The 19,607-nt window shown below is 43.0% G+C and overlaps 1 protein-coding gene across 1 annotated transcript in view; it reads left to right on the forward strand.

Moving 5' to 3' along the window:
• ush2a (Usher syndrome 2A (autosomal recessive, mild)) overlaps nt 1-19,607 on the forward strand; it is a 350,667-nt gene that overhangs the window by 36,594 nt on the left and 294,466 nt on the right. The window contains exons 3-6 of the mRNA XM_052145082.1: nt 6,585-6,720; nt 11,686-11,749; nt 11,912-12,206; nt 16,668-16,852. Coding sequence (XP_052001042.1) covers nt 6,585-6,720; nt 11,686-11,749; nt 11,912-12,206; nt 16,668-16,852 — 680 coding nt within the window. The remainder of the gene's footprint in view (nt 1-6,584; nt 6,721-11,685; nt 11,750-11,911; nt 12,207-16,667; nt 16,853-19,607) is intronic.

The raw sequence follows: 19,607 nt of genomic DNA on the forward strand, positions 1-19,607 counted from the left end.
GATCACCATCTGGTGGTGAGTTGGGTCAGGGGGTGGGGAAAGACTCTGGACAGACCTGGGAAGCTCAAGCGAGTAGTGCGGGTGAACTGGGAACGTTTGGAGGAGGTCCCTGTCCGCGAGATCTTCAACTCACACCTCCGGCGGAGCTTTTCAGGCATCCCTGTGGAGGTTGGGGACATTGAACCGGAGTGGGCAATGCTCAAAGCTTCCATTGCCGAGCCGCGGTGGAGAGCTGCGGCCTCAAGGTTTTAGGTGCCGCAAGGGGTGGTAACCCTCGAACACCGTGGTGGACACTGGTGGTCAGGAAGCCGTCCGACTGAAGAAAGAGGCCTTCGGGATTTGTTGTCCCGGAGGTCTCCGGAGGCAGTTGCAAGGTACCGACAGGCCCGAAGGGCTGCGGCCTCGGCCGTGAGGGAGGCAAAGCAGTGGGTGTGGGAAAAGTTCGGAGAAGCCATGGAGAAGGACTTTCGGTTCAGCACCAAAGTGCTTCTGGAAAACCGTCCGCCACCTTAGGAGGGAAGCGGGGAACCATTCAAGCTGTATACAGCAAAGATGGGGCGCTGTTGACCTCAACCGAGGAGGTTATTGGGCGGTGGAAGGAACACTTTGAAGAACTCCTAAATCCCAACACGCCCTCTATGGTAGAGGCAGAGCCGGAGGATGATGGGGATCAGATTCTATTTCCCTGGGGAGGTCACTGAGGTAGTCAAACAACTCCGCAGTGGCAAAGCCCGGGGATTGATGAGATCCGACCAGAAATGCTGAAAGCTCTGGATGTGGAGGGGGTGTCATGGATGACACGCCTCTTCAACATTGCGTGGAATTCTGGGACAGTGCCTAAGGAGTGGCAGAACGGGGTGGTGGTTCCCCTCTTCAAAAGGGGGATCAGAGAGTGTGTGCCAACTACAGGGGTATCACACTTCTCAGCCTCCTTGGTAAAGTTTACTCCAAGGTGCTGGAGAGGAGGGTTCGGCCGATTGTCGAACCTCAGATTGAAGAAGGAACAATCGCGGTTTTAGGTCCTGGCCGTGGAGCAGCCGGACCAGATCTTTACTCTGCAAGGATCCTGGAGGGGCCTGGGAGTATGCCCATCCGGTCTACATGTGTTTTGTGGATCTGGAGAAGCGTATGACCGGGTCCCCGGGAGAGACTGTGGGAGGTGCTGCTTGAGATGCGGGGTGGGGGGTCCCTTCTTAGGGCGATCCAATCCCTGTACGTCCAAAGCGAGGGCTGTGTCAGGGTCCTCGGCACAAAGTCGAGTTCATTCCATGTGGGGGTTGGTCTCCGCCAAGGCTGCGCTTTGTCACCAATCCTGTTTGTGATATTCATGGACAGGATATCGAGCGTAGTCGGGGTGGGGAAGGTGTGCTTGATTCGGTGGGCTGGGGATCTCATCGCTGCTTTTTGCAGATGATGTTGTCTTCATGTCATCATCGGTCCGTGACCTTCAGCTCTCACTGGATAAGCTGGCAGTCGAGTGTGAAGCAGCTGGGATGAGGATTAGCACCTCTAAATCTGAGGCCATGGTTCTCAGCAGGAAACCGATTGAGTGCGTACTCCAGGTAGGGAATGAAGTTTTGCCCCAAGTGAAGGTGTTCAAGTACCTCGGGGTCTTGTTCACGAGTGAGGGACAATGGAGCGGGAGGTTGGCGGAGAGTCGGGGCAGCAGGGGCGGTATTGCACTCAGCTCTATCGCACCGTTGTCACGAAAAGAGAGCTGAGCCGAAGGCAAAGCTCTCGATCTACCGGTCAATTTTTGTTCCTACCCTCACCTATGGTCATGAAGGTTGGGTCATGACCGAAAGAACTAGTTCGCGAGTACAAGCGGCGAAATGGGCTTCCTCAGAAGGGTGGCGGGCTTCTCCCTTAGAGATAGGGTGAGGAGCTCAGTCATCCGTGAGGAGCTCGGAGTAGAGCAGCTGCTCCTCTGCGTTGAAAGGAGTCAGTTGAGGTGGTTTGGGCATCTGGTAAGGATGCCCCTGGCCGCCTCCCTAGGGAGGTGTTTCAGGCACGTCCAGCTGGGAGGAGGCCTCGGGGAAGACCCAGGACTAGGTGGAGAGATTACATCTCCACACTGGCCTGGGAGCGCCTCGGGTCAGCCCAGTCAGAGCTGGTTAATGTGGCTCGGGATAGGGAAGTTTGGGGCCCCCTGCTGGAGCAGCTGCCCCCGCGACCCGACTTCGGATAAGCGGTTGAAGATGGATGGATGGATGGATGGATGGATTTTCTTAATTTACCACATAATTGCATTTTGTTTTGCAATCATTTTGTGCAGAATGATATATTTATTTTACACAATCACTGCTTTGTTCATCAGATGTGCATTTTAATATTTTGTTTAAAAAAATTGGTCTGTGGCTCGAGATTAAAGCTTCCAGGATCAGTGAAGACAGTGAAGGTCATGTTTATGGTCCTGCTAATGACAACAAGCTTTAATTGAATATAACAAGGTTCACAGTGTTATTATGCAGCGCAAAATATGTAGATGCATGGAAGCTGCGCTTTAGGGACATTCACCATCAAAGGGAGATCTGCTCTTTACTCCCAAAAGGGATAACAGGAACAGCAACGCTACACAATATGTTCGTTACTACACAATGCATTGTGCTGGAGAGACATTTAGGTATCAGAGAGGAAGAGGAGACGAGGATTAGGAGCCAATATACTGTACAGACGATTTTAATCCACGGCAGCACGCTATTGACTTTTTTCCTTCCCTCTCTCTGATTGTAATTTTTACTGTTCTCTGCAACAATCATGCCACCACTTTGTTGTTAACAACTAGTCCACAAATAACTTTTATTTTTGTACTTATTAATTTATCTGTTCATCCAATTTTGACTAATATTTTTTATTTACTTTTTTTTTATTAACTTTTTGGTTGAAAAATAAATGAAACAAAATGTATGTATACTGATATTAAATGAGCCTAAAGTGTAGCTATAGGTGTTTAAGCTGTATCTGGTGTAATTATGCATTTGTCCAGTAGGTGTCTGCATAAGTATGTGTCCTTACGACGTGCTTAGCGCTGTACGAGTACTCCAGAGCACTTGTTAATCTACGAGCATTTTCAAGTACAATTAAGTTACAATGCTTTTGGGAAAAGGGCAGCAAAAATAAGATAAATTGTAAGATGGATTCAACGATCTACTTAGGCTTATGATGCTTTTGGGAAACGAGGCCCTGTTCTGGAAAAACACGCTTAGAATAAGGGACTTGCCTCAACCAAAATAAGTGAAAAGAAGGAATACATTTTTTTTCTCCATGTGGGAAAATTATCAGCATAGAAATCATAACAATCAAAGTATGTCGTAGAGTGTAAAAAATAAAGTATTTTTAATTAATGTATTTTTAATATTAGATATATCACCCAAAATATTTTATATAATTAAAAAATACATCTGGCCATCTAAAATCAATAAATAGCCAAATCTCTCTCCCCTGCATGCATGTACACACTGCTTGGGTGTGTTAGGACTAAACTTCATCTTATGTGGGCTGAATTATTTTAATTTAAACTTCTAATAACTATTTAATTATTTTTTTTATTTTAATTATGCCATTATAGATCTGCTTCTTAGTCAAAACCTGGCAGCATCAAACTTGTATCAGTGCAGCATATCCAACAATAATTCAGTGAAGACTTGTAAACAACTGAGAAATGTACTTTTTCCCTCAATATCTTTGTTTATTATGTGATATGCATCACAAATTAAATGTGTGAAGCAGAAGTTTTCTCTGTGCTGCTGATTTGGCCATTGCTAATTAGCCATTGTTGTATAAATAATTGTATACATTTGTTGCACATTCTGGTAAATCCCTCTGCAGATTAAATGTTTCTTTTTCAATTTGAAAGCTGAGAGCAGCTTTTAAGATGTCAGCACCTGCTGATTAGTACATTACTAAGAGCTCCATAGAACGGCCAGTTATTAATCTGCTGCAGACTGAAACCACCTCCACACTGGTTTGATCTAATATGGCAGCATTCCAGATAGGTCATACTAGCCCACACTACAAACACACACTTACTTGGGTGCATTGTAGCACAACATGAGACTAGGATTTGAAAATTAGGATAAACTAGGGTTGGGTAGTTTGACCAAAATCTTATATCACTTAAAGCAAAATTCACTTTTACATGGTGTTTAAACATAAAAGTGTGTTGGCAGTGTGTGTACACAACCACCCTATAATGATAAAAATACACCCAGTCCTTTTTTTTTAATCCCCATTAATTGTAAGCACTGTCTCAAGCCATTCACTGATTCTGTACAAAGTGACATCACTTTGTGTCCGTCGGACACTGCCGACGGACATGTTTGTTTGTGTGTGTTGTTTCGTTATAGCGCTTAGCGAATGTTGTAACAGTAGTGGTGTGTGTGTGTGTGTGTGTGTTGCTCATCCATCATCACAAAACTGCTGAAAAAAAATCTACAACAAATAAATACATTTATCAAATAGCCATTCGGAAACTTCCTGCTTCATTCTCAAAGTTGTTACTTCTGACGGAGTCTCTCCCTCATCAGTGTCTGTCTCCGGTTCAAACATATAAGGCTGAACACCACTATTTTCGCTGTCAGTCATAATGTTTATGATGTCTAATATCCGAAGCAGAGATGTCAAAACTCCGCCCTATTTTTGATATGGGGTGGGGAGCACCAGCACATTTGCATTTGAAGACACACACAAAAACAGCTAGTTTTTATTCCCACCCAAAAATTAGCATTTTCAACATGGTATAATAAATGATCTGTAGGGTATTTTTTAGCTGAAACTTCTGATACATTCTGGAGACACCAAAGATTCAAATTACATCTTGTGAAAAGGGGCATAATAGGTGCCCTTTAACAAATGAAAGGTACTTTATCTCAATAAATAGAACAGAACACAGGTCTTAGGACACATTTTGAAAAGTTTAAGTTATTTTTAACTTCATTATGACGTATAATGGGGAGCTCCTGCACAAGACAGCAAGACGTGGTGCAATGGACACAAAAACTGTTTGACATGAATGGAACCTAATTGCTTTATCATCTTAAACAATCTACAGTAATACTGTGTCTACACCTACACATGCAGCAAAGCTCTTTGGACTATAGTTTTATGCTTGGCAGATATACCATGCTATAAACTATATAGCAAATTTTCTTCTAGTTGACATGCTTCTAAAGCCACACGTTAAGCTATATACTGCCAAGCCGCCCAGCCATAGGATATCAAAACATTTTGGTATAGTGACAAATATCCAAATATCACACTATTCACTATAACAATTCTGACAAAACAAAACATTTTGACCACATGGTTCAAAGAACAGCTATGCCCACTTGATTGTCCCTAAGCAGTGGAACTAAAATGGAAAGAGGAGAGTAAAGATATGCTGGGAAAGCAACAATGGGTGCACCGGAGCCCTTTCAAGAGTCTGCGGGGCTGGTAAATGAGATGAAGCACTTCAGGATTCATTTACATCACTGTGACGTTGTTTCAGATCTCAAGCCGCAAGTCATTGGCTGGTTAGAGATTTCAAGAATAGCCTCTCTACAGTCTTCAATCAGCTGCCATGAAAGAGAGCAGCTTAAGGATACTCCAGTCCATCGCTGCCTTCATCTTTATGGAATTTTTTAGTTGACTTATTTCCATGCACCTTTTTTTTTGAAGGAGACTGGGAAAGAACATGCAAATATGAATATGATGAAGGGGCTTTATCTAAGAAAAGTACCCACAGTCATTGGCCATAGAAACATAAATATTGATATTGGCCATAGAAACATAAATATTGATTAAATATTTATTTATTTGAGTTCCCACCTGGAAAACCTGGCAATATCAGATAATCGTTATACTTTCTAGGCCTAGATGAAATGAAAAGTAATATCTACTGTATATATAGCTATAATCAATTTTTTTTTTCTAATTATGCTCTGGGGCGTAGCTGTGGCTCAGTTAGTTGAGCGGGTTGGCCACTAATCGCAGGATTGGTGGTTTGAATCCTGGCCCATATGACTCCACACTGAAGTGTCCTTGGGCAAGACACTGAACCCCAAGTTGCTACCAATGTCAGGCTAGCGCCTTGCATGGCAGGTCTGCTGCCATTGGTGTATGAATGTGTGTATGAATGGGTGAATGTGTCACACTTTGAATACCGTTAAGTTTAAAAAGGTGCTATATAAGTGCAGACCATTTACCATCTGCTCTAAAATTTGAAATCATTCTTTTGAGTTGGCTTTTAGTCTTCTAGTGTTTAATTAATCGGTTGAACAAATTCACACATCATTCTGAATGATTTATTATTCATGATTCATTTAAATCAGTCTGAATTCAAATGTTTTTCTTTTTTTATCCTTATTCATTAATTTTTAGTATAAAAGACTAGAAAAGTCAATGTCAAAAGAATATCAGATGTGAAATCTATCAATATCACATTATTATTATAGGTATTAAATCTTTCTGTAAAAGCAGTACAAATTCTAATGAAATGGTGCTTAAATGGTTAACAGGAAATTAGATAAAGATTAACTGGGGATCTAGAACCATGCATTTTGTACTCTATCTCATCCATGGCAATATTTTTGATTAACCCACAGATTCATAGCACAAGTGTGAGCTTGTTCCTGAATGGCCTAGAGGAAGATGGCACAGCGCAGGACACACAAACCCTGGCAGGCCTGGTTGATGACATCACCTCAGAGAGTGCTCTGTGGATTGGCAGGAGTTCTAACGGTAATGATTTCTGTACTCCGAAATTCTGTCCCCCAAATCAGTTTTTATTAAGTGAATTTATATATTTGATTGAATTCACAGATTTTTGTGGCTGTCTTTTTAAGGCTACAGACTTTGCTGTATTTCTGTTCAGAATGACACAGTATGGTCTTACTTGCATTGACAGTGGAAATGGACACACTAATTTGCAATGGTGTTACATATTCCCATTATAGAAATATTCATAAGCCAGCAACTAATCTTAGGTGGATTTTATATAGGTCGAGGGTGACCATATGGCAACAAATAATCTCCTCATAAATGAGATGAGATGGGATTTCTGTAATACCCCAGGGAGGAAAATACACACAGACAGACAATCACACACATTTTAAATACACATTCCCAAATGCCATGGTTTTTCCTAAGTTTCCCTAAGTTTCCCCTGCTATCATGCTAACCTTAGTTTAATATCCCAGTACTTGTAATTAAGAAAAAGACAATAATTCTGATCAAATGCAATGCAGAAACTATCTTAAGGCACAGTAGATTGGTTTACGTTTATGCTATTTTTGCTTGTTTGCTACATAGGAGAACAAGGAAGCAGTCAATTGTTGTAAAGGGATTAATGGAAAGGAGGAGGCGAGAACCGGCTTGAAGATATAAATAATAGTTTAATATAAAACTGAACCAAAAAGACAAACACACACACACAAGTGTCAGACAGCTGCCCGTGAATCTCTCTCTCTGTCGCATTGCAGTCTCCAGTCGGCCTTTATCCCTCTCTGAGGCTTGATTAGCCTGATTAGGGGCCGGGTGTACGGAATCACGACCTGGCCCCACTCTCCGCCCTGCCACAGTCTTTCCAAAGTGCATGCTTCATTTACTGTCAATCAGAAGGGTAGAGGGAACATACACACACTGAACAGCTTCACATGAAAGTTCCAGTGTGTGTAATCCATTTTGCACACATTTCAAACTCTACATCCAAAGCGCTTTGATTAATTTAGAACTTCTGTGGACAAAGCATGGAGGTATTCTTTCAAGATATTTATTTCCAATGCTGGTTCAGACAAACATGAAGCCGTTCTAAACCTCTTACTAGAGCATAAAATATACATCTTGGTATTTCTCAATTTTATCTAATATGCATTTAAATATGTGGATAAATGTAATTTTATGTGCCATGACTACTTTCCTGCTGTAAGCATGAGATTGAGACCTTAAAAGATTCCATGAAATAAAAATGTGAGTTTTGTGGCTTTTTGTTCATGTTCATTTGCTTTGAGGTAATCAGTAGTTACTGTAGTCCTAAAGGTTGACAAAATTCACTTTAGATATGCACATTTATCTTATACACATAATTGTGTAATCAAAAAACCTGATAAAAAATGTGTGATTCATGCTGCACTCACTAATATTGTCCAATGAAATGTTCTCTGTAATGAGAATGTCCCATCACTTAATGCCACCTAATTCTGACTAGCATATAGCAAGTAGCAAATTATGTTCATGGCTAAAGATTATTGGATTTTTTTCCTGCCGAAATGCTCCTCTCCAACAAATGGGTCCACCCCTAATGCAATAATTGTTCATGTCCCCATCATATATATGAGGGGCTCTTAAAATTTCCAAATATAACATTTTGTTTTTACCTGGGACCAACTCTTATAAAACCGTCCAATATGTTGTTTTTGCTGTACAGTATCCATTAATTTATTCGCTTTTGTATGTCCAAACAATTGTGATTTAGACAGACTCTAACAGAAAACATCATTATTCATTATAATGTTAAAATTTTACAGTTTGGTGATACTATATTAATTTAAATTTTCATAGTAGGCTTGGTTAACAATAATTGCAAGAATTGTTATTATTAAAATATTTTTTTTGGAGATATGATAACAATGGAAAATGGTCCATATAATTATGAATAATAGTTTCAACAGAACAGATAAGAGCAATACTGATGCCTTTATATATATTTAGGATTGGACAGTGAAAAAATAAATGCAGGACACTCAAAACACAGAGTGATTTCACTTTAACAGACAGAACTTGAGTATTTCTGCTTATCTTCAACGTTACATACATTGTTGACTTACTTGAATAACTGCTTTGCGTCTTGTTCTGCCATAATTGTCATGACTAGACTCGAGTTGCGGGAGCTGCACATGGAGATTTCATCTTATGTTGTCAATAAGAGCAACTCAATGCATTGCGGACATGTCTCGGTTTATGATAATATACAACCAAGACAAATGAATCAAGGAATTTTGTCATCTTTTTACTTGGCTAGTGTACATGGTGAATGCAGTGTCGTTAAAATGTAAAGCTGAGTGACCCGTAGGCTGCATCACCTTAGCACCTGATGGTGCTAGAGAGAGAGCTTGCTGTCATATATTCCCTGTCTTTTGTCTAGAATTTTATGTTGAAATTCTTGTTTAGTTCCAACTTTCCTTTTTTCCTGTTTGTTTTGTAGTCCTTTTGTAGTTTTATTTCATGATTGGTTCTCCCTTATTGTTTCCCCAGGTGTTCCTCATTCCCTGATTGATTCCCCAGGTGTTCCTGTTTTCCCTGGTTGTGTGTCAGTCTTTGCATTTTTTGTTTATGCTCTGTGCTTGGTTTTCTTTTCTTTCCTTTTCCCCTTCCCTTCCCTTCCCTTCCCTTCCCTTTACTCTTCCCTTTACTCTTCCTTTTACTCTTCCGAGATAGCTTGTTAAAATAAAGCTGCATTTAGATGCCTCGTCACAGAAAGACTGACCTCAGATGGATCTAGCAGCTGTCAGAATTCTCCTCCTTAAGCAAGGGGACCGTCCAGTTGAGGATCACGTTCGTGAGTTTTTAGAGCTGGTAAATTTAGTGCACTACCCAGACTACTCTTTGGTGGTTTTCTTCAGGTCTCAGTAGTGCACTAAAGGAGCTATTGCCTCCAGCGGATCCTCACTGGATGCTCCTTGAGTTCGTGGAGGAGGCTCTGCGAGTTAGCAGCTCGCCATTTAAATGTGGGTGTGGAGGAAGAGGGCTTTAAATCTCATCCCACAGTGGTTACCCCCAGCCTTCCATGGCTCTTCCCTCCACGCCTGCCACGGCCAAGGAGCCAATGCCCATGCCTGCCATAGCCAACGAGCCAAAGCCCAAGCCTGCCACGGCCAACGAGTCTTGTCCGTCCCAGAGCCAGCGTTGCCAGCCTCGTCCGTCCCAGAGCCAGCGTTGCCAGCCTCGTCTGTCCCAGAGCAAGCTTTGCCAGCCTTGTCCGTCCCAGAGCCAGCATTGCCAACTTGGGCCATCCGGAGGAGGAGGAAAAGAAGAAAGGCTTCTGTTCCCCAGTTTCTGCCTGTACTCTCCTCTGCACCCCACCCCCAGAGACTGCTCTCCCTGCGGCTCTGCCCGCTCCCCCAGAGACTGCTCCTTCAGCAGTTCTGTCCACCTTACTAGTGACTCCTCCTACAGTGGCTCCACCGTTTGATCTAGTCCCTGTCCTGTGGCCGCCTCCCAGGCCTCCCAGGCCTCCAGACCCGGGCTCGGCCCTGTGGCCGCCTCCCAGACCTCCTTACTCGGTCCCCACCTTGAGGTCATCCCCTTGCCTCCTGGCATTCCCACGGATCTGCTCTGGTCTCCTGCCCATCCCTTGGATCTGCTTTGGTCTCCTGGCCGTCCCCCGGATCTGCTCTGGTCTCCTGGACGTTCGCCGGATCTGCTCTGGTCTCCTGGCCGCCCACCTGATCTGCTCTGGTCTCCTGGCCCTCCGTCTGATCTGCTCTGGTCTCCTAGCTGCCTGTCTGATCTTCTCTGGTCTCCTTGGTCTCCTGGCCCTCCGTCTGATCTGCTCTGGTCTCCTAACCGCCTGTCTGATCTTCTCTGGTCTCCTTGGTCTCCTGGCCCTCCGTCTGATCTGCTCTGGTCTCCTAGCCACCTGTCTGATCTTCTCTGGTCTCCTGGCCCTCCGTCTGATCTGCTCTGGTCTCCTAGCCGCCTGTCTGATCTTCTCTGGTCTCCTTGGTCTCCTGGCCCTCCGTCTGATCTGCTCTGGTCTCCTGGCCCTCTGTCTGATCTGCTCTGGTCTCCTAGCCGACCGTCTGATCTGCTCTGGTCTCCTTGGTCTCCTGGCCTCCCGCCTGGTCTCCTTGGTCTCTTGGCCGCCCGCCTGATCTGCTCCCCTTGCACCCCCCTGAACCACCTGTTTTCTTTAATCTCAATATCCGAATTAAATGAACATATAAAGAAAATTCTAAACATTTCTTTTTTAATTTTCTCGCCTCCCTATATATATATGCTATAGTATGTGAAATTGTATATTTGATCTTATAATTTCTTATAAAAGCTTTTTTTTATAAAAAGTCAAGTTTTGGACAGTGGTCATGTTTTGGACACATGCCACAGCAACCGTCCCACATTTAATTAAATACTTATGAATTTTGAAGTGTTTAACATGAAGTGCTCCAGTGCACTGGCAACTTGGGTCATGTTTTTTTTCTGCTTCATGCAAACACATTTTTCACTACTGTAAAAGTTTCTCCATGCACGCTGCACATATACGACTAATCAATAATTAAATTCTTTGTTGATTATATTCATTATCGATTATTATCAGTTTTATCGATTAGTTGTTGCACCACTAAAACACAGCAAAGATATCTCATGACTATTAGATTATAAAACACAATATCAGCACACAAAGATGAAAAAATTTCGGGGCAAATATATATGACATCTCAATCAGAGTTCTCTGTTAAAATAGGAGTCATTATATTTTATCTGGTGATGTAGATGGACCTGCACGTTTAGGCTTGGATCCATGCCATCCATTCAGACGGTGGGATTACTGCTCACAGAGAACTGTAAATAAGCATAATAGATCACACCATGCAGCAAGTGTCTCTTTAACTAAAATAAAGACCGAGATAAGGTAATCCAGTAGTAGCTATGGATCCTGCAGACCGTCTTCAATAGCAACCATTGACTTTCCTTTCTTTTTCTCCCCAGGGTTAAATCAGTTCATTGGAAGGATGCAGGATTTTAGATTTTATCCAAAGACATTAACCAACAGGTAAGCATAAGGTCACTGTGCATTAACTTCAAACATAGCACCAGAGTGGTAAAAGATAAGTGGTAAAAAAAAGACTGTTCACTACTTGTACTTTATCAGGTTGACTTAGTAAGAAATATTTGGTCATGGACACCAATTGAAATGCAAGTTTCTGTATTTCAGAGAGATTGAAGAGGTGTACACTGGACAACTGCCCCACCTCCACACTCAGTCAACATGCCGGTGCCCCCCCAGCCACCCAAGGGTGCACCCTCTTGTGGAGAGGTACTGCATCCCCAACGCAGCCAATGACACCACCCAGAACAAAGTGCTTCGGCTGAACCAGGATGCTCACCCGCTGCCGTACATAAATGACAATGACATCGGAACCACCTGGATCTCCTCTGTCTTCCCCAGTTTAGAGCTGCTCGATAAAGGAATTACCATCACCATAGACCTAGAGAATGGACAGTACCAGGTACACGCCTAACGCTCTACATGGCACTACAGAGATGAGGGTATACAATTCCCAGACCAGAGATAGATATGTTTAATAACATTAAAGACCCCAAGAAAATGCTTGATGAGCATAATTTTCTTTTACATGTTGATATATTTAAAATAGGAATTTGGTGCACGACATATATAAAGCCTTAACGGAATATTCCAGGTTCAATACAAGTGAAGCTCAATCATCAGCATGTGTGCCATAATAATGATTACCACACAAATTTATTTTGACTTCCCCCTACTTTTCTTGAAAAGAAAAGAAAAAATCTGGATTACAGTGAGGCACGAACAATGGAAGTAAATGGGGCCAGTTGTTGCAGTATAGCAACAAGACGTAAACAATATCTGTGTTAACATGATTTTAGTGTGATAAAATCACTTACTAACATTTTCTGTTAAATGTTATAGCCAATTTTACAACTTTATTTCAATGATGATGTAATGTCAACAAACCCTTAAACCCTATATTACTGTAAAAATTATGATTTAAACAGTACAGCTCAAATAATACATGAGTTTTAACAGATTAATTAATGTGTTCTTTTATAAAATTATAAGCTTTATATTTCTGCCTTTAAACCCTCCAAAAATTGGCCCGATTTTCCCCATTGTAATTGGCCCCTTTGTAAATGCCTCACTGTAACCTACATTTTTGCAGTATGCAAAGGTGCAGTTTGTAAGATTCAGAAACCCGTGTTATTAATGACACCTGTGGCCATTAAGTGAACTGCAGCCAGCTACCTGTTGCTCATGCACAAGCTCCATAGGGACACGAGCAAGCATCGACCAAACCAATGACGTAACATGCTGACAGATGAGGTAGCAAAATTAAAATGACACAGTTATGATTGTTTTACTACGAACTTTGAGACTGTATATTATATTTGAATATCCAGTACTGGAACAGGGCTAAAACAAAGTGTGGATATTGGTCTGACTATGCGAGATTGTATATTGAAGTTATCTTTTTTTCTTTGCATGATACATTGACTGCAATTGTACGATAGCTAGCTAGCCACCTTTATCAATAGCTGTTAGCTAAATTTGGTGGATGATGACAGTAGCTGTTTATAAAATAGATTGTACGTTATAAATATGTAGACCCAATTCAGTATTGATGTGATTCCATCACAACTGTCATTTTGATATATTGATGCGCTATTGTTTTATAATAATAGTATGTATACATTTTCTGTATAACCAAGTTAAGTTACACTAATGAATGGGTATTTTTTCATTATCTTGAACATTGTCTAGCATTCATTTCATGTATGTTATTGTAGTGTACCTTGCTGAATAATTACAGATATACATTATGTCAGTTACTGTGAATCAGCATACCTGACTTTTAGTCGGGCATACCAGAGCTGGTAGTGGGAGGTCTTTCGGGAGGCAAACAGATCTACCAGGGCCTTGCCGAATCATTCCCAAATCAGCTGGACCAACTAGGGGTGAAGCCTCCACACTCCACTGGGCCAGCGTTGTCGTGATAGCGCATCCGCTACCACATTGAGGTCGCCGGGGATGTGAGTGTCGCGCAGAGACTGGTTGGCTCCAAAGGAGGAGACGACGGGCGAGTCGTGACATGTGGCGGGAGCGTACGCCGTCTTGGCGATTTATGTACGCTACAGCGGTAGTGCTGTCTGAACTGCCTAGGATATGTCTGTCTCGAACTAAAGGGAGAAACTTCCTCTGGGTAAAGAAAACAGTCAGCAACTCTTGGCAATTGATGTGCCAGCGCAGCGGGGCCCCATTCCAACGGCCCGCGGCTGCGTACCCGTTGCACACGGCACCCCAAACCAATCTGGAGGCATCGGTCATCAGCTGCGCGACCGCTGCGGAGGATGCCATATGCCCCAAGAGCCTCTGGAAAAGTTTTAAAGGGACCGTTGTGCCTGGCCTGAAGGTGGCGAGGCATTCCTGCACTGACTGCGCATGCTCGTTGGTGAGACGTGCTAACACTGAGACCATGCCGAGAAAAGAGATGCTCTGAACCGGGGCGAGCTTGGTCTTTTCCCAGTTGACCTGAAGCCCCAAACGGCCGAGGTGCCTGAGCACCTGGTCTCTGTGAGTGCATAGTAACTCTCGGGAGTGGGCCAGAATGAGCCAGTCATCAAGGTAATTGAGTATGCGGATGCCGGCTTCTTGAAGCGGGGCAAGGGCTGCCTCTGCACTTTCATGAAGACCCGAGGGGATAGAGACATGCCGAAGGGGAGGACTTTGTACTGATACACCTGGCCACGAGCTGTAGGAATGGTCGGTGTTGAGGCAGAATTGAGACTTGAAAGTACACATCCTTCAGGTCTAGATGTGTTTTAGCGTTAGCATTTTGAACGGGAGTTTGCAAGGTCCGGTTGAAAACTCGCAAGTCCAAGATCGGTCGTAAGCAGCCACCTTTCTTGGGTACGATGAAGTAAGGACTGTAGAAACCCTTCATCTTGGTTGGGTGGACAGGCTCTATCACGTAGCGATTTCCGCGAGCAGGGATTTGGCATGTTCGCCGTGTACTGCGAAAAAGCGGCCACCCACGAAGGGGGGCGGATCGAATTGTGTAACCGAGTCGAATGGTCCAGGCCAGCCAGCGTGACGGGTTGGGAAGTGAAAGTCATGCATCCAAGCTCCATGCTAGGGGCTCAAAATGTAAGATTATTTTTGACGTACCCGGCGGGTCTTCGCAGTAGGGCTGAGCAGGTAGTACGGCGTCGGGAGGTGCGGACAGTCTCCCGACGCCGTGCTGGGACTGTTGTGGCAGCAGAGTGCCGTGAGAACGGCATTTGCAGGCCAGGTGACCCAGAGACAAAGGAAATAGCTCTTTTGCGGCAAATGAAATAAATTCAACAAAATATTCTCCTCCCGGCCCTCCACCGTGGGACGGAGCGGTTTGCATACCCACTCCGGAGCTAACGTCTTGGTCCCTGGGTTGATCGCCTCAGGAGCACCTGGGAGCCTTGCGGGTCCTCGAGGGGGTCTGTGAGATGGGGGCGTCGACTTCCTGCGGGGTGCTCGATGGCTGTGGGGAGGACGGAGGGTTACAGTCCAGCCCCACGCTGGCGGCTACCCGGGCGAGCATATCAGACCAGCCTGGGCGTGCTGGCCCGAAGGCGGCGTCCCAGGGGAGTCATCAGCTTCAGACGAGCTCATCCACCTCGCACTCCAGAGGATAGGCAGGCTGGCTGTAAGGCGAGCCGCTGTTGCCTCGAGCACGGACAGGAGTCAACAAGGGAGGCGGGTGGTCCGAGGGGGCGTACCCGGCGGAGCTGCACCCGCTGCCGTCCCCAGATCACCTCCATTGGAGTGGCATGCTTTGTATTGAAAGTGAGCCGCGACCGCAACGTTGCCATGGTCATGCTCTTGCAGTGAGAACATGAACCATCCACAAATGCTGCCTCGGTGTGATCGCAACCCAGACACACGAGACAACGCCTGTGGCCGTCTGAAGTGGAGAGCACTCTACCGCATACAGGAACTACACTGGGGCAGAAGGGCATCTTCATAAAGATGCGTCCTGAAAAGGACATTCAATGCTAGCTGTGTATTTGCTCTTTTAGAGGAAAATACTTTTTCAGAGAAAATCACTCTTTTAAATAAACTCTTTTAGTTTTGCGCTGTTGAAGCGCCCAGGGGCAAACTGCAGAGAAGGAGAAAGCCACTGAAGTTCGGCGTAGATCCAACAGCAGGCAAGCGTCAGAGGAACAGGAACGGGTGTGCAACTCGCAGCTCACTGCATACACGACCATCGGCTCCAAAGAAAATTTGTGAATGAACTCAACGTATTTCTCCGCTTTAATCCCCATGTGTCCGGGGGCGGGGTATGCAAATACTGTCTGCCTAATTCTCATTGGCCTTTTTTCATAGATCAAAGGCATATTCGGCACTCAAGAGAGACCCCTAGTGTTGCTTCTTCAACACAACGTCGAAGTGAGCGACAGATGGGGAACTAATGTTAAATGTAAGCTCCAATTTAAACAACCCGATTTTTACTTTGGAATTTTAGACACCGAGTTGCATCTTTTCCATTTGAATACACTAAAACCGACCTAAGGTCCTTTATGTGTGTGTAAGTGAGTCATCCATTCGTCCACTTGACTAAGCCAAGCCAAGCAGAGAGTCCAGTTGTAAAGCAGTAAAGGATTATTCCAGCTCTACCTCAGTTTCTCCTCTCAATAGCAGATAAAACACACCACCACACAGACTTTGAAGAGTCCACTTAGTCAAAGCTGCGACCAGTTTCTTGACAAACCCCTCAAAATGAAGCCAAAGAGGGAGAGAGGAGAGGAAAGCAGGGCTTCAAGCTGTTCTTCAAAGCCACTGTGGTGCTTTAGGAGGCACTGGAGCATTGACTGTTGCTGTGCAGATAATATATAATCCATTGCTGTTTAGTATTTCATGCATATTTCCCCTCTGTCAATTTTGCATGCTTCCTTTACAGGTTTTCTACGTGATTCTCCAATTTCTCAATGCTCAGCCTGAAGTGGTTCACATTCAAAGGAAGACGACCGGGAGCTCTGAATGGAAAGACTGGCAGTTCCTGGCCAAGAATTGCAGTTACTTTGGGATGGAGGATAATGGGCCTTTAGATCGTCCAGATTCTGTAAACTGTCTGCAGTTGCCCAGGTTCTGTACACACACACACACACACACACACACACACATATAGACACTTCCATGTGTGTTAGTCCATCCACAGGGGCTTTTGACTCTGATAACAGTCTTTCAACAAATGATTCCTGCTAGCTAAGCTGCATCAAAGTGAGTTGAGACAAGTTCCCTCTTTGATAAAAGCAGTGGATTGTAGTTTAGTGGGAATCTAGGAGCTTTTGGAGGATCTAACAGTAGAATGGGGTCTTGGCTGCAGTCCAGGCTGCTCAGATCTGATCTCTGCTGTCCTTGGCCACAATCAAGACAGCAGAGCTGCTTAACTTTTATGGACCACACAAGGACCTGGCTTCACGTGCATACAGAGTGAATGAGAATAGTAATCTTAATGAGTTTTGGCTGATAAGGTTATTAACAGTTATGTTTATTTGTTTTTTATGACAATAATTATTTAAAAGAAAATACATTGTACCAGACTAGTCACTTCTAGAGGTATTAGGTACAAAAGTCTTCTACTTAGAGAGATTCAACATTTGACCTTTTTTGTTTTATTCTTTTTACACAAATCAGAAGATTGTTTGCTGTCAATAAAATGGCCTTGTCCTATTTCACTCCAGAATCAATAGAAACAAATAAGATTATTATAAAATAAAGTGTATGTTCTATATAGAAAATTAAACCTATTTTAGGACCATTAAGAGTTTTTAAAGTGTCAAATTATTTTCATGACAGTTTTGCAGTAGTGCAAATAATTCTACCAACAACAATTTTTCATCAACTGAACCCCATAAAAGAATACTGCTTAAAGTGCATTGTTATGTGTTACATTTCAACTTGATTCATGAATGTTTAAACTATTGGCTATACATCCTGCTAAGTTTGCTCCTACTTGGAGCAAAGCTATACTGGCATGTTTATAAACAACTACAGTTAAAGTCAGAAGTTTACATACACCTTAGCCAAATACATTTAAACTAAATTATTCACAATTCCTGACATGTAATCCTAGAAAACATTCCCCGTCTTAGATCAGTTAGGATCACTACTTTATCTTAAGAATGTGAAATGTCAGAGTGATAGGAATGATTTATTTCAGCTTTTATTTCTTTCATCACATACCCAGTGGGTCAGAAGTTTACATACACTTTGTTAATTTTGGTTGTATTGCCTTTGAATTGTTTAACTTGGCTCAAACTTTTGGTTAGCCTATCACAAGCTTCTCACATTATGTTGCTGGAATTTTGGCCCATTCCTCCAGACAGAACTGGTGTAACTGTCAGGTTTGTAGGCCTCCTTGCTCTCACAAGCTTTTTCAGTTCTGCCCACAAATGTTCTATCAGATTGAGGTCAGGGCTTTTGTTGATGGCCACTTTAATACCTTGACTTTGTTATCCTTAAGCTATTTTGCGACAACTTTGGAGGTATGCTTGGGGTCATTGTCCATTTGGAAATCCCATTTGTGACGAGCTTTAACTTCCTGGCTGATGTCTTGAAATTTTGCTTCAATATATCCATATAATTTTCCTTCCTCATGATGTCATCTATTTTGTGAAGTGCACCAGTCCCTCCTGAGCAAAGCACCACCACAACATGATGCTGCCACGTCCACGCTTCACAGTTGGGATGGTGTTCTTCGGCTTGCAAGCCTCACCCTTAAATATAACAATGGGCTTTATGGCCAAACAGTTCAAAATGTGTTTCATTAGGCCAGAGGAAATTTCTCCAAAAAGTAAGATCTTTGTGCCCATGTGCACTTGCAAACTATAGTCTGACTTTTTTATATCGGTTTTGGTGCATTGGCTTCTTCCTAGCTGAGCAGCCTTTCTGGTTATGTTGATACAGGTCTCATTTTACTGTGGATATAGATACTTGTCTACCAGTTACCTCCAGCATCTTTACAAGGTCCTCTGCTGCTCTGGGATTGATTTGCACTTTTCGCACAAGACTGTGTTCATCTCTGGAAGACAGAATGCATCTCCTTCCTGAGTGGTATGATGGCCATGTTGTCCCATGGTGTTTATACTTGTGTACTATTGTTTGTACAGATGAACGTGGTGCATTCAGGCATTTGGAAATTGCTCCCAAGGATGCACCAGATTTGTGGAGGTCCACAATTTTTGTTTCTGAGGTCTTGAATGATTTATTTTGATTTTCTCATGATGTCAAGCAAAGAGGCACTGAGTTTGAAGGTAGGCCTTAAAATACATCCACAGGTTCACTTCCAATTCAGTACACCTCCTATCAGAAGCTAATTGTCTAAAGGCTTGAAATAATTTTCAAGGCACTGTTAACTTATTGTATGTAAACTTCTGACCCACTGAAATTGTGATATAGTCAATTAAAAGTAAAACAATCAGTCTGTAAATAATTTTTGGAAAATTACTCATGTCATGCACAAAGTAGATGTCCTAAACGACTTGACAAAACTATATTTTGCTAATATTAAATCTGTGGAATGGTAATGACTTCAACCTAAGTGTATGTAAATGTCTGACTTCAACTGTATATTTTTAAACCTGCATTAGTGAACATTTCCTCTCAGTTGTCCTGAGATGCCAAGAATAGTCCTTTGCTTTTCCAATTCCTTTGTTATTTGTTCATTCCAGAGGCTGTTTAATGTTTAATTTTTGACCTCACAGATTGTCGCCCTGCAATATCAGAATGTGAATTTCTATACAAATCACTCACACACTCAAAGTTTAGATGCAGGAAAATATTTTTTCTTTCATTTTTGTATTTATTCAAATAATGCTTGTCACAGTTTCTACAGTAT

The sequence above is a fragment of the Xyrauchen texanus genome, chromosome 16, assembly GCF_025860055.1.
Source record: "Xyrauchen texanus isolate HMW12.3.18 chromosome 16, RBS_HiC_50CHRs, whole genome shotgun sequence".
Taxonomy (NCBI): domain Eukaryota; kingdom Metazoa; phylum Chordata; class Actinopteri; order Cypriniformes; family Catostomidae; genus Xyrauchen; species Xyrauchen texanus.